The sequence below is a fragment of the Cherax quadricarinatus genome, chromosome 8 (genome assembly GCF_038502225.1).
Source record: "Cherax quadricarinatus isolate ZL_2023a chromosome 8, ASM3850222v1, whole genome shotgun sequence".
Lineage (NCBI taxonomy): Eukaryota > Metazoa > Arthropoda > Malacostraca > Decapoda > Parastacidae > Cherax > Cherax quadricarinatus.
The window spans coordinates 40,529,896-40,546,984 of NC_091299.1; the positions used below are offsets into that span (position 1 = coordinate 40,529,896).

At 40.2% G+C, this 17,089-nt stretch overlaps 1 protein-coding gene across 1 annotated transcript in view; it reads left to right on the forward strand.

The window, feature by feature from the left end:
- The window catches only part of LOC138852390 (uncharacterized), a 262,953-nt gene that overhangs the window by 75,997 nt on the left and 169,867 nt on the right, over positions 1 to 17,089 (forward strand). The window contains exon 12 of the mRNA XM_070082742.1: positions 10,335 to 10,422. Within this exon, the coding sequence (XP_069938843.1) occupies positions 10,335 to 10,422 (88 nt within the window). The remainder of the gene's footprint in view (positions 1 to 10,334; positions 10,423 to 17,089) is intronic.

Consider the following 17,089-nt stretch of genomic DNA (forward strand, 5'->3'; position numbering starts at 1 on the left):
ACTTCCTCTCAGTTTTTTTTTTTTTTTTTTTTTTTTACACAGGAAGATACTAGCACGATTAGGGTCACAAGTGACATGGTCCTTAGACAAATAGCTAAATTAAAACCTAACAAATCCCCAGGCCATGATGAGATTACACAAAAATTCTAAAGGAATGCAAGGAGGAGCTTAGCAAACCTTTGGCTAATCTTTTCAACGTATCAGTACAAACTTCCATAGTGCCAGATAAGTGGAAGATGGCAAATGTGATACCTCTTTTCAAAGTATGTAACAGGTCCTTAGCTTCTAACTATAGACCAATAAGCCTCATCTCGATAGTGTGAATATTTATGGAATCAATAATTGCCTAGGTAATTCATAGCCATTGATCAACGAATCTCAGCAAGGTTTTACAAATGGGAGTTCCTGCCTTACGAATTCATTAACTTTTTTCAAAATGGTATTTGAGGAGGTAGATCATGGTAATGACTATTATATTGTATATTTGGACTTCAGTAAGGCTTTTGATAGTCCAACACGAGAGACTATTGAGGAAAATTAAGGCACACGGAATAGGTAAAAAAAATTCCTGGATAGAGGCGTGGTTGACAGATAGGCAGCAGAGAGTTTGCATAGTGGGGTGGCACTTCTCTTCTCTGTTTCTTAATGCCACTAGGACCAGCTTGAGAGTCACTGGAGTCCTGTCTCGCAAAAAGTGTCCAGAGAGCTCTGTTTCTGGCATCTCTTTAAAACTTCCCTAAAATGGGCCAAGACTCTGTCACTGTACAAGTTGCCGATATGGCTTGCAACATCCTTCTCAGGGTGATGTTTCTCCATAAATCTTTCCATCCTACTCCACTGATGGAGTGGTCGGAGAAGTAGCAGATGCAGTTTAATATAGACAAATGAAAAGTTCTAAACACTGGACAGGAAAATAACCATGCCATATATAAACTAAATAGTGTAGATCTTAACATTAGTGACTGCGAAAAGGATTTGGAGTTTTGGTTAGCAATAATCTAAAACCACCACAACATATTAGTGTTTGCAATAAAGCGAACAGTATCCTTGGCTTCATAACAAGGACCATAAATAATTGTTAATTATTATAATAGGAGTCCTCGGGTTGTTCTTCAACTTTATATATCCTTGGTTAGGTCTCATCTAGATTATGCTGCAGAGTTTTGGTCACCGTATTACAGAGTGGACATAAATGCTCTGGGAAACGTACAAAGAAGGATGACAAAGTTGATCCCATGTATCAAAAATCCTCCCTATGAGGGCCCTGAATCTGCACTCTCTAGAAAGGCGTAGAATTAGGGAGGATATGACTGAGGTGTATAAATGGAAAACAGGAATAAATAAAGGGGATGTAAATACCGTGCTGAAAATATCTAGCCAGGACAGAAATCGCAGGTTTTAATTTGGAAAAATTCAGATTCAGGAAGGATATAGGAAAGCACTGGTTTGGTAATAGAGTTGTGGATGAGTGGAACAAACTCCCAAGTACCGCCATAGAAGCTAAGACGTTGTGTACTTTTAAAAATGGGTTAGATAAATACATGAGTGGGTGTGGGTGGGTGTGAGTTGGGCCTGACTAGGTTGCGCTACTAGGTTTGATACCGCGCTCCTTCCTTAAGTGAATGTGACCTGACCTGACTAGGTTGGGTCATTGGCTTAAGCTGGTAGGAGAATTGGAGCTTCCTTGTATGGACCAGCAGGCCTTCAGTGTTTCTCCACTCTTAGGTTCTTACTAGATCATGCTATGTTACACCAGTTAAACCAGGTCATGCTGTAGGTCACAGACAGTAATTTAGGTCATCATATCACACCCAATTTTCCCAGATCATGCTGTAGGTCAGCTGGTCATGCACTGGGCCACACAATGTTGCACACTGGTTTACAAACACACACAAAAAATTACCACAGTGAAAAACTAAACAGGAAAATTTGAGCACTTTCATATGCTTACATACATAGCTTCAAGGGAATAAACAACGAAAAGGCACAACACCCTGACTGGAACAATACACAAATAACCCGCACATAGGAGTGAGGACACCTCTGCCTCGACTTGGACCATTTACAAAGTAAATGGTTCAAGTCGAGCCAAGACGTCGTCGTTGGTTCTTCTCTCCTATGTGCAGGTTATTTGTGTATCACCTCAGTAATATAAAATACACTTATTTCTACATAAGAACATCAGAACATAAGAAAGAAGGAATACTGCAGCAGGCCTACTGGCCCATACGAGGCAGGTCTAACACAAGAAGGGTGCTTTACACTACAGTTTTTAAACTGCAACATTAACACCCCTCCTTCAGAGTGCAGGCACTGTACTTCCCATCTCCAGGACTCAAGTCCGGCCTGATGGTTTCCCTGAATCACTTCATAAATGTTACTTTGCTCACACTCCAACAACACCTCAAGTATTAAAAACCATTTGTCTCCATTCACTCCTATCAAACACACTCACGCATGCCCACTGGAAGTTCAAGCCCCTCGCACACAAAACCTCCTTTACTCCCTCCCTCCAACCTTTCCTAGGCCGACCCCTACCCCGCCTTCCTTCCACTACAGTCTGATACACTCTTGAAGTCATTCTGTTTCGCTCCATTCTCTCTACATGTCCGAACCACCTCAACAACCCTTCTTCAGCCCTCTGGACAACAGTTTTGGCAATCCCGCACCTCCTCCTAACTTCCAAACTACGAATTCTCTGCATTATATTCACACCACACATTGCCCTCAGACATGACATCTCCACTGCCTCCAGCCTTCTCCTCGCTGCAACATTCATCACCCATGCTTCACACCCATACAGGAGCGTTGGTAAAACTATACTCTCATACATTCCCCTCTTTGCTTCCAAGGACAAAGTTCTTTGTCTCCACAGACTCCTAAGTGCACCGCTCACCCTTTTCCCTTCATCAATTCTATGATTCACCTCATCATTCATAGACCCATCAGCTGATACGTCCACTCCCAAATATTTGAATACATTCACCTTCTCCATACTCTCTCCCTCCAATCTGATATCCAATCTTTCATCACCTAATCTTTTTGTTATCCTCATAACTTTACTCTTTCCTGCATTCACTTTCAATTTTCTTCTTTTACGTACCCTGCCAAATTCATCCACCAACCTCTGCAACTTCTCTTCAGAATCACCCAAGAGCACAGTGTCATCAGCAAAGAGCAACTGTGACGACTCGTACTTTATTTGTGATTCTTTATCTTTTAACTCCACACCTCTTGCCAAGACCCTCGCATTTACTTCTCTTACAACCCCATCTATAAACATATTGAACAACCATGGTGACATCACACATCCTTGTCTAAGGCCTACTTTTACTGGGAAATAATCTTCCTATTTCCTACATGCTCTAACTTGAGCCTCACTATCCTCGTAAAAACTCTTCACTGCTTTCAGTAACCTACCTCCTACACCATACACCTGCAACATCTGCCACATTGCCCCCCTATCCACCCTCTCTTACTCCTTTTCCAAATCCATAAATGCCACAAAAACCTCTTAAGCCTTATCTAAATACTGTTCACTTATATGTGTCACTGTAAACACCTGGTCCACACACCCCCTACCTTTCCTAAAGCTTCCTTGTTCATCTGCTATCCTATTTTCCGTCTTACTCTTAATTCTTTCAATAATAACTCTACCATACACTTTACCAGGTATACTCAACAGACTTATCCCCCTATAATTTTTGCACTCTCTTTTGTCCCTTTTGCCTTTATACAAAGGAACTATGCATGCTCTCTGCCAATCCCTAGGTACTTTACCCTCTTCCATACATTTATTAAATAATAGCACCAACCATTCCAAAACTATATCCCCACCTGCTTTTAACATTTCTATCTTTATCCCATCAATCCCAGCTGCCTTACCCCCCTTTCATTTTACCTACTGCCTCACGAACTTCCCCCACACTCACAACTGGCTCTTCCTCACTCCTACAAGATGTTGTTCCTCCTTGCCTTATTCACGAAATCCCAGCTTCTCTATCTTCATCAACATTCAACAATTCCTCAAAACATTCCCTCCATCTTCCCAATACCTCTAACTCTCCATTTAACAACTCTCCTCTCCTATTTTTAACTGACAAATTAATTTGTTCTCTAGGATTCCTTAACTTGTTAATCTCACTCCAAAACTTTTTCTTATTTTCAACAAAATTTGTTGATAACACCTCACCCACTCTCTCATTTGCTATCTTTTTGCATTGCTTCACCACTCTCTTTTTCTCCATATACTCTTCCCTCCTTGCATCACTTCTACTTTGTAAAAACTTCTCATATGCTAACTTTTTCTCCCCTTACTACTCTCTTTACATCATCATTCCACCAATCGCTCCTCTTAACTCCCGCACCCACTTTCCTGTAACCACAAACTTCTGCTGAACACTCTAACACTACATTTTTAAACCTACCCCATACCTCTTCGACCCCATTGCCTATGCTCTCATTAGCCCATCTATCCTCCAATAGTTGTTTATATCTTACCCTAACTGCCTCCTCATTTAGTTTATAAACCTTCACCTCTCTTTTACCTGATGCTTCTATTCTCCTTGCATCCCATCTACCTTTTACTCTCAGTGTAGCTACAACTAAAAAGTGATCTGATATATCTGTGGCCCCTCTATAAACATGTACATCCTGAAGTCTACTCAACAGTCTTTTATCTACCAATACATAATCCAACAAACTACTGTCATTTCGCCCTACATCATATCTTGTATACTTATTTATCCTCTTTTTCTTAAAATATGTATTACCTATAACTAAACCCCTTTCTATACAAAGTTCAATCAAAGGGCTCCCATTATCATTTACACCTGGCACCCCAAACTTACCTACCACACCCTCTCTAAAAGTTTCTCCTACTTTAGCATTCAGGTCCCTTACCACAATTACTCTCTCACTTGGTTCAAAGGCTCCTATACATTCACTTAACATCTCCCACAATCTCTCTCTCTCCTCTACATTCCTCTCTTCTCCAGGTGCATACACGCTTATTATGACCCACTTTTTGCATCCAACCTTTACTTTAATCCACATAATCCTTGAATTTACACATTCATATTCTCTTTTCTCCTTCCACAACTGATCCTTCAACATTATTGCTACACCTTCCTTATGATATAGGTGAGTACAAATAGGAAGGGCGTCTGTCAGGCGCTCAGTAGACGGAGGATCAAGCCTTCACCACGTCTTGCGCTGAATGACCCACATGGGTTAAGCGCTTAAAATGAATTAACCATACACCTTCCTTAGCTCTAACTCTCTCAGATACTCCAGATTTAATCCCATTTGTTTTCCCCCACTGAAACTCCCCTACCCCCTTCAGCTTTGTTTCGCTTAGGGCCAGGACATCCAACTTCTTTTCATTCATAACATCAGCAATCATCTGTTTCTTGTCATCTGCACTACATCCACGCACATTTAAGCATCCCAGTTTTATAAAGTTTTTCTTCTTCTCTTTTTTAGTAAATGTCTACAGCAGAAGGGGTTACTAGCCCATTGCTCCCGGCATTTTAGTCGCCTCATACACGCATGGCTTACGGAGGAAAGATTCTTTTCCACTTCCCCATGGACAATAGAAGAAATAAAGAAGAACAAGAGCTATTTAGAAAAAGGAGAAAAAACCTAGATGTATGTATATATATATATATATATATATATATATATATATATATATATATATATATATATATATATATATATATATATATATATATATATATATATATATATATATATGCATGTATATATATACTATATATATATATATATATATATATATATATATATATATATATATATATATATATATATATATATATATATATATATATATGTCGTGCCGAATAGGCACAATTTGCGATCTTGGCTTAAATAGCAATGTTCATCTTGCCATATAGGACAAGCGAAAATTTGTGTATGCAATAATTTCGCCAAAATCATTCTGAACCTAACGAAAAATATATATTTCACTGTGTTTGTTTAGTATTAAAATATTGTAAACAAATCTAAAATATATTTAGTTGGGTTAGACTAAAATAAATTTTTCTTGTTATAATAAGGTTAGGTAAGATTTTTAATTTCCTTTCAGTGCAAAATTAAAATTTTTTACATCAACATTAATGAAAAAAATATATCTTTACACGTATAAGAGAAAATTTTAGAACGGACTTAATTTTAAATGAGTTGTTAATTGACCAGTTTTACATATTCGGCACGATATATATATATATATATATATATATATATATATATATATATATATATATATATATATATATATATATATATATATATATGTATACATATATATGTCGTGCCGAATATGTAAAACTGGCCAATTAGCAAAAACTCATTTAAAATTAAGCCCTTTCTGAAATTTTCTCTTGTACGTTTAAAGGTGTATTTTTTTTCATTAATGTTGATGTAAAAATTTATAATTTTGCACCAAAAGAATCTTAGAAAACTTACCTAACCTTATTATAACAAAAACAATTTATTTTAGCCTAACCCAACTAAATATATTTTAGATTTGTTTACAATAATTTAATACTAAACAAACACAGTGAAATACATTTTTTTCGTTAGGTTCAGAATGATTTTGGCGAAATTATTGCATACACAAATTTTCGCTTGTCCTATATGGCAAGATGAGCGTTGCTATTTAAGCCAAGATGGCAAGTTCTGCCATCTTGCCATCTTGCCATCACACTGACCGATTCCCACCAAGGCAGGGTGGCCCGAAAAAGAAAAACTTTCACCATCATTCACTCCATCACTGTCTTGCCAGAAGGGTGCTTTACACTACAGTTTTTAAACTGCAACATTAACACCCCTCCTTCAGAGTGCAGGCACTGTACTTCCCATCTCCAGGACTCAAGTCCGACTATATGAAAATAACCGGTTTCCCTGAATCCCTTCACTAAATATTACCCTGCTCACACTCCAACAGATCGTCAGGTCCCAAGTACCATTCGTCTCCCTTCACTCCTATCTAACACGCTCACGCACGCTTGCTGGAAGTCCAAGCCCCTTGCCCACAAAACCTCCTTTACCCCCTCTCTCCAACCCTTTCGAGGACGACCCCTACCCCGCCTTCCTTCCCCTATAGAATTTGGTAGGGTGTGCAAAAGAAGAAAATTAAAAGTGAATACACGAAAGAGTAAGGTTATGAGGATAACAAAAGGATTAGGTGATGAAAGATTGGATATCAGATTGGAGGGAGAGAGTATGGAGGAGGTGAATGTATTCAGATATTTGGGAGTGGACGTGTCAGCGGATGGGTCTATGAAAGATGAGGTGAATCATAGAATTGATGAGGGGAAAAGGGTGAGTGGTGCACTTAGGAGTCTGTGAAGACAAAGAACTTTGTCCTTGGAGGCAAAGAGGGGAATGTATGAGAGTATAGTTTTACCAACACTCTTATATGGGTGTGAAGCATGGGTGAAGAATGTTGCAGTGAGGAGAAGGCTGGAGGCAGTGGAGATGTCATGTCTGAGGGCAATGTGTGGTGTGAATATAATGCAGAGAATTCGTAGTTTGGAAGTTAGGAGGAGGTGGGGGATTACCAAAACTGTTGTCCAGAGGGCTGAGGAAGGGTTGTTGAGGTGGTTCGGACATGTAGAGAGAATGGAGCGAAACAGAATGACTTCAAGAGTGTATCAGTCTGTAGTGGAAGGAAGGCGGGGTAGGGGTCGGCCTAGGAAAGGTTGGAGGGAGGGGGTAAAGGAGGTTTTGTGTGCGAGGGGCTTGGACTTCCAGCAGGCGTGCGTGAGCGTGTTTGATAGGAGTGAATGGAGACGAATGGTTTTTAATACTTGACGTGCTGTTGGAGTGTGAGCAAAGTAACATTTATGAAGGGGTTCAGGGAAACCGGCAGGCCGGACTTGAGTCCTGGAGATGGGAAGTACAGTGCCTGCACTCTGAAGGAGGGGTGTTAATGTTGCAGTTTAAAAACTGTAGTGTAAAGCACCCTTCTGGCAAGACAGTGATGGAGTGAATGATGGTGAAAGTTTTTCTTTGTCGGGCCACTCTGCCTTGGTGGGAATCGGCCAGTGTGATAATAAAATATATATATATATATATATATATATATATATATATATATATATATATATATATATATATATATATATATATATATATATATATATATATATATATGTATGTATATATATATATATATATATATATATATATATATATATATATATATATATATATATATATATATATATATATATATATATATATATATATATATGCAGGACAAGCCACGGGGGTGGAGATCTTTAGCTCAAGTACTTTCACACTCTTCAGTGCGTCATCAGAAGCTGTGCAGGGAGAGAGGTCTCAGAGTAGCGTAGGTGTCACTGACCACGGTTACCTTTAGACTGGGTTAGTGGTCGGTGCCAACCCCACCCTACCATCATCCTCCCTCTACCCATATGGGGTAGGAAGGTTTCTGAGATGTCAAGTAGGAAATTGTAAGATAAAAAAAAGCCAGCCCCAAGCTTTTCCTAATCGTTTATAACAGGTCATTTATTTTGAGGTCATATATTTTGAGGTTATATGAGTTGTTATAAACGATTAGGAAAAGCTTGGGGCTGGCAGTTAAATAGCCATGTCACATAAAAACTAAATAATTGATTGGGAAAAGGATTTAGGAGTTCTGGTTAGCAGTAATCTAAAACCAAGACAACAGTGCATTAGTGTTCGCAATAAAGCTAACAGAATTCTTGGCTTCATATCTAGAAGTATAAATAATAGAAGTCCTCAGGTTGTTCTTCAACTCTATATATCCTTGGTTAGGCCTCATATAGATTATGCTGCTCAGTTCCGTTCACCGTATTACAGAATGGATATAAATGATCTGGAAAACGTACAGAGGAGGATGACAAAGATGATCCCATGTATCAGAAATCTTCCATATGAGGATAGACTGAGGGCCCTGAATCTGCACTCTCTCGAAAGGCGTAGAATTAGGGGAGACATGATCGAGGTGTATAAATGGAAAACAGGAATAAATAAAGGGGATGTAAATAGCGTGCTGAAAATTTCCATCCAAGACAGGACTCGCAGCAATGGATTCAAGTTGGAAAAATTCAAACTCAGGAAGGATATAGGAAAGCACTGGTTTGGTAATAGAGTTGTGGATGAGTGGAACAAACTCCCGAGTACAGTTATTGAGGCTAAAACGTTGTGTAGTTTTAAAAATAGGTTAGATAAATACATGAGTGGGTGTGGGTGGGTGTAAGTTGGACCTGACTAGCTTGTGCTGCTGGGTCTGGTGCCGTGCCCAATCCTTGAGTGGAGGTGACCAGACTGGGTGGGTCATTTGGCTAATCCGGGGTGGGTGGTTAATTGGGCTAATCCAGGGGCGGGGGACATGGACCTGCTCCGCATGGGTCAGTAGGCCTGTTGCAGTGTTCCTTCTTTCTTATGTTCTTATGTTCTTATAATTTCTTACTTGACATCTCAGATACCCTCCTACCCCATATGGGTAGTGGGAGGATGATGCTAGGGTGGGGTTGGGACCGACCACTAACCTAGTCTAAGGGTAACCGTGGCCAGTGACACCTACGCTACTCTGAGACCTCTCTCCCTGCTTTGGTTGCTCCCTTGCAACATTGCACAGCTCCTGATGACCCACTAAAGAGTATGAAAGTACTTGAGCGTAAGATTCCCCCCCCCCTCGTGGCTTGTCCTGCATAGTTAAGATCGCCCCTCTGTGATTGTTTGCATATATATATATATATATATATATATATATATATATATATATATATATATATATATATATATATATATATATATATATATATATATATATATATATATATATATATATATATATATATATATATATATATATATATATATATATATATATATATATATATATTGCCGTTCCAAACAAGTAAGACTTGCGATTTTGGCTTAAATAGCAACTCTCTTCTTGCTGAATAAGGCAAGCGAAAATTTCTGTATGCAGTAATATCGCAAAAAATCATTATAAACCTAACGAAAATAAATATTTCATTCTGTTTGTTTATTAAATTATTGTAAACTTATCTAAAATATGTTTAGCTGGATTATGCTAAATTAAATTGCACTTGTTATAATAAGATTAGGTAAGTTTTCTAAGGTTCTTTAGGTGCAAAATTTTTAATTTTTATTAACATATACGAAAAAATACTATATCTTTAATCGTATAAGATAAAATTTTATAATGGATTTAATTTTAATTGAGCTCTTACTAATTGAGCAGTTTTACCTATGTTGTTGCTTATATTTCCCTGTTGTTTCTCTGACAGGCCTTGTTGACGGGTAATGTGCCTACATGGGGAAGCAGTTCCCTGTACTCTGTGAAGGTGTGGGTTCGATCCCGGACGTGTGACGATGGTAGGTTACCTGATATTGTGTGTGTGTGTGTGTACTCATCTACATGTGGTTGCAGGGGACGATTCTCTGCTCCTGGCCCTACCTCTTTGCTGGTCGTTACTAAAACCACTTTTCCCGGCTCCATAAGTTTATCATACTGTTTCTTAATGCTATGTATCGATTCTACCTCCACTACTTCACTCTCCAGATTGTTCCACTTCCGGTCAACTTTGTGACTGAATAAGTATTTCCTAACGTCCCTGTGACTCATCATAGTTTTCAACTTCCAGTTGTAGTCCTGCTAATTACCGAGAACAACCGAGATGAAAGGAAAACAAGCTCAGATTTACCGAGAACAACCAAAAACAACCGGTAACAAGCTTGGATTTAACGAGAACAAGTGGGTCCTACTAATTACCGAGAACAACCGAGATGAACCGAGAACAACCGATGACACCGAGAACAAGCTCGGATTTACCGAGGACAACCGGGAACAAGCTCGGATTTACCGAGGACAACCGAGAACATGCTCGGATTTACCGAGAACAAGTTGGATTTACCGAGAACAACCGAGATAAACAAGGAACAAGTCAGATTTACCGAGAACAACCGGGAACAAGCTTAGATTTACCGAGAACAACCGAGATAAACAAGGAACAAGTCAGATTTACCGAGAACAACAGGGAACAAGCTTAGATTTACCGAGAACAACCGAGATAAACAAGGAACAAGTCAGGTTTACCGAGAACAACCGGGAACAAGCTTAGATTTACCGAGAACAAGTCACACTGTACAAAGCCTTAAGACAGGTACGGTACAGGTGTTAAAAACAGAACATACTTTGATACGTCAGGAGCACGTTTTACACATTCACTATATATTTTTATTTAAACTCATGAATACGGTACAGGTATTGGATAATAAAAATATACGTGTAAAACAGCACATTATAGTGGGAAAATACGTCAAAATTACAGCACAGTAAAATATTGTAAATGCAGAATGGAACATTATTTTATAGTCAGTGGTCTCTATATCGTAACTGTCATGATCTCTACCTTGGCGTACTACTTGTCTTCCATGATTTTCTTCGTTTGCGTTGTCCTGGCTTTTTTTTGCACTTCCCGGATGAAGAATCCTTAGTATCCCGGCCGTTGAAACCATGAATTTTTGTCCTTTTCTATGATCGACTTTACTTCGAGAAATTTCTGCACTAGAGTGTACTTTTCTGCTGCACTTTTCGCACATCACACCGCATTGGTTACCGTGAATTTTACTATATTCGGGACGGCTTGAAAGTTTCCTTGACCGTGGATGGCCGCAGAATGTCCACGTACTGTAAGTTGACGATCTTGAATAATGTTTCAATCAAGTCCGGTATATTCAGAACCTTCCAGTCCGTTGATAGCTTCACGATTTTGTTTAGCGAGCCACTGTTGTTGTTTGTCTAGTTAAACGGTATCCAGGGTTTTTCGATTGATGGGATGAAGATATTGTCTCTCAGTCTTGGCACCAACTTTTCAAAATAATCCTAGAACTGTGGCGCCTTTTTTTCAGAAATTCGTTAGAAAGACGAAGAGATTTAAAATAAAACTCATAGGTGTCCTTTGCACGTAACAAGCCTGTTTTTTCCGAATATCGAATCAACCAAGCTGTTTTTTAGTTTATGATTTGTTCCAACTGTGTTCTGGAGACGACGCCGGACGTTCTCTTCCATGTGACGGTGACATAGTAATATCTATCTTCCACTTATACATGATCGAAGTGTATAAGTGGAAGATGAATATTAACATAGGGGACATAAATAAGGTTTCGAGGATATCTCTCTAAGAGAGAACCTGCAATAATGGATTCAAATTAGATAAGTTTAGATTTCGGAAGGACATTGGAAAGTACTGGTTTGGTAATAAGGTAGCTGATGAGTGGAACACTCTGCCTAGTAGGGTTATCGAAGCTAAAACCTTAGGTAGTTTCAAATTTAGGCTGGATAAATGCCCTATCACCTTACTCTGAAGATTGTCCAAGGAAAGCAAGAATTGCAATTGTGAGCATCATGGGGTCTGTCAATATGAAGATATCCAATGAGATATTTGCAAAAGACGACATGACATTGGTGGTTCTCAGTAAGTCTGACTTTTTCCTGGTTCATCTCGGTTGTTCTCGGTAAGTCTAACTTGTTTTGGTAAATCCAGGCTTGTTCCCGGTTGTTCTATGTAAATCTGACTTGTTCTTGGTTCATCTCGGTTGTTCTCGGTAAATCTAACTTGTTCTCGGCAAATCCAAGCTTTTTCCCGGTTGTTCTCGGTAAATTCGTGCGTGCTCTCGGTTGTCCTCGGTTGTTCTCGGTTCATGTCGGTTGTTCTCGGCAATTAGTAGGACCCACTTGTTCTCGGTAAATCGAAGCTTGTTCTCGGTTAACCCGAGCTTGTTCTCGGTTCTCGGTTCATCTCGGATGCTCTCGGTAATTAGTAGGACCCTCCAGTTGTGTCCTCTTATTCCTGTATCCTCTTGCTCCTCTATCATTTGCCAATTCATCTAAGCATTTTATTCGTGCTTATCACGTTTCCCCTATCCTTCCTGTCCTCCAGTATCATCAGTTTCAGTTCCCTTAATCTCTCCTCATTGCACACATCACTTAACTCCGGGACTAGTTTTGTAAAATTTTGCATTTCTCTAATTTCTTGATGTTCTTGACTAGGTATGAGTTCCAGGCTGGTGCTGCGTACTCTAGTATGGGCCTAACGTACACAGTATATATTGTGGTGAATAACTACTTACTTAAAAGTCAAAACACTATTCTTAGATTTGCCATGCACCCATATGGTGCAGCAGTTATTTAGTTGATGTGCGCCTCAGGGAATGTACTCAGTACGATGGTTTAGAAAGACACGTAAGCAAACACTATAACATATTTATTAGAAAACGTTTCGGTTATGGGACCTTGATCAAGGTCCCAGAAGTGATCAAGGTCACAGGACCGAAACGTTTTCTAATAAATATGTTATAGTGTTTGCTTACGTGTCTTTCTAAACCAACTTGTCGGTATTTATTACCAAGGTTTATACCACTCAGTACGATACTCACCCCAAGATTCTTTTCCTTGGGTAAGGTTTACAGCCATTAACTCACGAGCCTGTACTCAGTCTGCGGTCTTTGACCTTTCCACAAGCTTCACGACTTTGCACTTAATGGGAAGAACTATTTGTCGAGCCAGGGTTGCAGCAAGACCAGATCCCTCTGTAATCTTACTTGATCCTCGTCAGCTAGCATTCTCTTCATTAGTTTCACATCATCGGCAAAGAAGGACACCTCTGAATCTATTCCTTCCATTATATCATTCACATATACAAGAAACAGCACCGGACCAAGGACTGACCCTTGTCGAACTCCACTCGACACATGGGCACACTCTGGCACCTCATCACGTGCCAATAATCGTTGTTTTCTTCCTGTCAGGTATTACCCGATCCATTGCAGTGCTTTCCATACTATTCCTCCCTGCTCCTCTAGTTTTTGAACCAGTCTCTTGTGTAGTATAGTGTCGAAAGCCTTTTTTCAGTCAGAAAAAAAATACAATCTACCCATCTCTCTCTCTCTCTCCCTTTCTCTTGTCTTACTTCTGTTACCTTGTCGTAGAACTCAAGCAGATTCGTGACATAGGATTTCCCATCCCTGAAGTTGTGCTGATTGTCATGTATGAGCCCAATCCTTAATATGTTATCTACCACTCTTATCCTGATAATCTTCTCCATGACTTTACATACTATACATGTCAGAGACTCTGGTCTCTAGTTTAATGCTGCCTCTCTGTTTCCATTCTTAATAAATGCAACTTCATTTGCTGTATCCCACACCTCAAGCAGTTGGCCTATTTGGAAATATTTATTGAAGATTGTAGACAGCGGCACGCACAGTACCTCTGCTCCCTCTCACAGGACCCAAGGAAAGGTGTCGTCTGGGCCCACCACCTTCGAGGTATCTACGTCACCTAGAAGTTTCGTCACCTCCTCCTTGGTTTTGTGCAGTGTGTCTGCACTTGCTGTGCAACCTACCTCATCGGTTTGCTGGAAGCATTTCCATATCCACTGTGAATAGTTCTCTAAATCTTGTGTGAAGCTCTTCACATACTTCCTAGTCACTCTTCGTGAGCTCCCCTCCTTCCTTCCTCAACCTGAGTACTTGGTACTTGAGTGTTATTTTCCTTCCGATATGGCTATATAACGACTTTGGGTTAGATTTAGTTTTTGATGCTCTGTCATTCTCATATTGCTGCTGGGCCTCTTTCCATATGCATGCATATCCATTTCTGGTTTTTATACTCAAGTCCTTGTGTTCTTTAGTCCTCTGCCTCCAATACTTTTCCCATGCTCTAGCACACTTGGCTCTGGCCTCTTTACACCTCCAGGCTAGCTATGGGCTCATATTGGTCTTTCCATTTTTTCTGTTTCCCCTTGGTATGAACTCCTCTGCCTCCCTGCACTTATTCCATCATTTCATTTGCACTCATTCCCTCTAGTTCTCTTTCCCATTGCACCTCATGCAAGAATCACCTCATACCAGTGTAGTCCTTGTTTTGAAGTTTGGCTTCTCCCGTCCTTCTTGTGCTGCTTCATTCTCCACTGTTAACTCTACAAGGTATTCAAAAGTTATAACCACGTGGTCACTAGCACCAAAAGGCCTTTCATGTGTAATACCCCCTGTCTTAAGTGTTCAAGGTGAATACTAGGTCCAGCCTTGCTGGAACATCCTCTGCTTGTATCCCTAACATATTAGTGCATGAAGTTTTCCAATACTATCTCCAGCATCTTAGCCCTCCACGTTCCTGGTCCCCAGTATGGCTATAGGTTTTCCCAGTCAATCACAAGGCCCATATGGGCCCAATCACAGTGCCCACATGGGCCCAATCACAAGACCCATATGAGTGAGAAGTTTCCATGTGGGCCCTTCTGGCCACCTCAGCTAATGTATTCACCATCGCACTGTTGCTCTCATCACACTCTTGTGTTGGTCTCTTGCTGTTCGGTGGTGGATTGTACATCACTACTGTCATCATCTTTGGACCCTCGGACTGAAGCATTCCACTGGTTTTTAATGAGCAGTGCAACTCCTCCTTGCTTGGGAGTCTTTTAATAATGGTTTCTGTTGTATCCTGTTCCTTACCACTTCTGTTTTGAATGTCAATTTGACTGGGAGATTTTTTCCCTTGAGTGCCTCCCCCAGTCTATTACATTTTTTTTTACCTGGGAAATGTCCTTTTCTCTTGTTATTGCAATGATGCTCTCAATCTCTTTTTCCTCCCAATATCTTCATCATAGGTCATCCCTCGAGCTTCCTGAAGCCCATGAATAGTTACTGACTTCTCCCTCTCCCTGTTTCTTTTCCCTCCATATATCTGGATCCAATTTAAACATCTCCTTTAATGTTTTCCCTATCATCTCCCAGACACCCCAGTGTCCTGATATTATTTTTGCAAGATACATCTTAGCTCCTTCCTCCCCTTCAGTCCCCTTGCAGTCTGCTGATGTTTCTATCTCCACCACCCTCTTATTTTCAATCCTATTTTCAATCCGGGTTCAGCACTTTCAGTTCTTCCTCCAGTCTCGGTATCTGTGCCTCAGCAGCTCAATCTTGTGATTCCCACTTCTTGCTCTCTTAAAATGTCTTCTCCACTATTGGTTTGCAAAGTTTGTTTACCTTTTTTCCCATTCTTCTTCCATATTGATCTTAAGTCTTTCTGCCCATTATTCCTTCTCAGATCAGCCATCCTCGGTTCTTTTATCTCTACATTCTCCTTTTGGAGATCCCATTTTTTCCTGTTAGGATGCTCTAGCATCTGTAGTCTTTAAGCTTTGTGTAGAGGTGTGTGTACTCACCTACTTGTACTCACCTCTATATGGTTGTAGGGGTCGAGACATAGCGCCTGGCCCCACCTGTTTATTGACCGCTGCTTGGTCCTCTCTCTCCCTGCTTCGTGAGCTTAACCATACCTCATCTTAAAACTATGTACGGTTCCCGACTTCAATACGTCATTTGCCAGACTATTCCACTTCCTGACAAGTCTATGACTAAAGAAATACTTCCTAACATCTCTTTGACTCATCTGAGTCTTCAACTTCCAATTGTGACCCTTTGTTTCTGTGTCCCATCGCTGGAACATCCTGTCTCTGTCCAACTTATCTATTCCTGTCAGTATTTTGTTTGTCGTTATCATGTCTCCCTTAGCCCTCCTGTCCTCCAGTGTCATCAGGCCGATTTCCCTTAACCTTTCTTCATATGACATTGACCTTAGATCTAGAACTAGAATTGTTGCAAACGTTTGCACTTTCTTTAATTTCTTGGCATGCATGACGGGGTGTGGGTTCCAAACTGTCGCTGCATATTCCAGTATGGGCCTGACGTACACGGTGAACGATTCCTTACTAAGGTATTGGAACGCTATACTCAGGTTTGCCAGGCGCCTTATGCTGCAGCAGTTATCTAGCTGATGTGCGCTTCAGGAGATGTGCTCGGTATTATGCTCACCCAAAGGTCTTTTTTCTTGAGTGAGGTATGCAGTCATTGGCCACCTAGCCCAAACTCTGTCTGCGGTCTTCTTTTTCCTTCCCCGATCTTCCTGACTTTGCATTTGGTGGGGTTAAATTCGAGGAGCCGGTTGTTATACCACTCGTCCAGACTGCCAAAGTCTCTT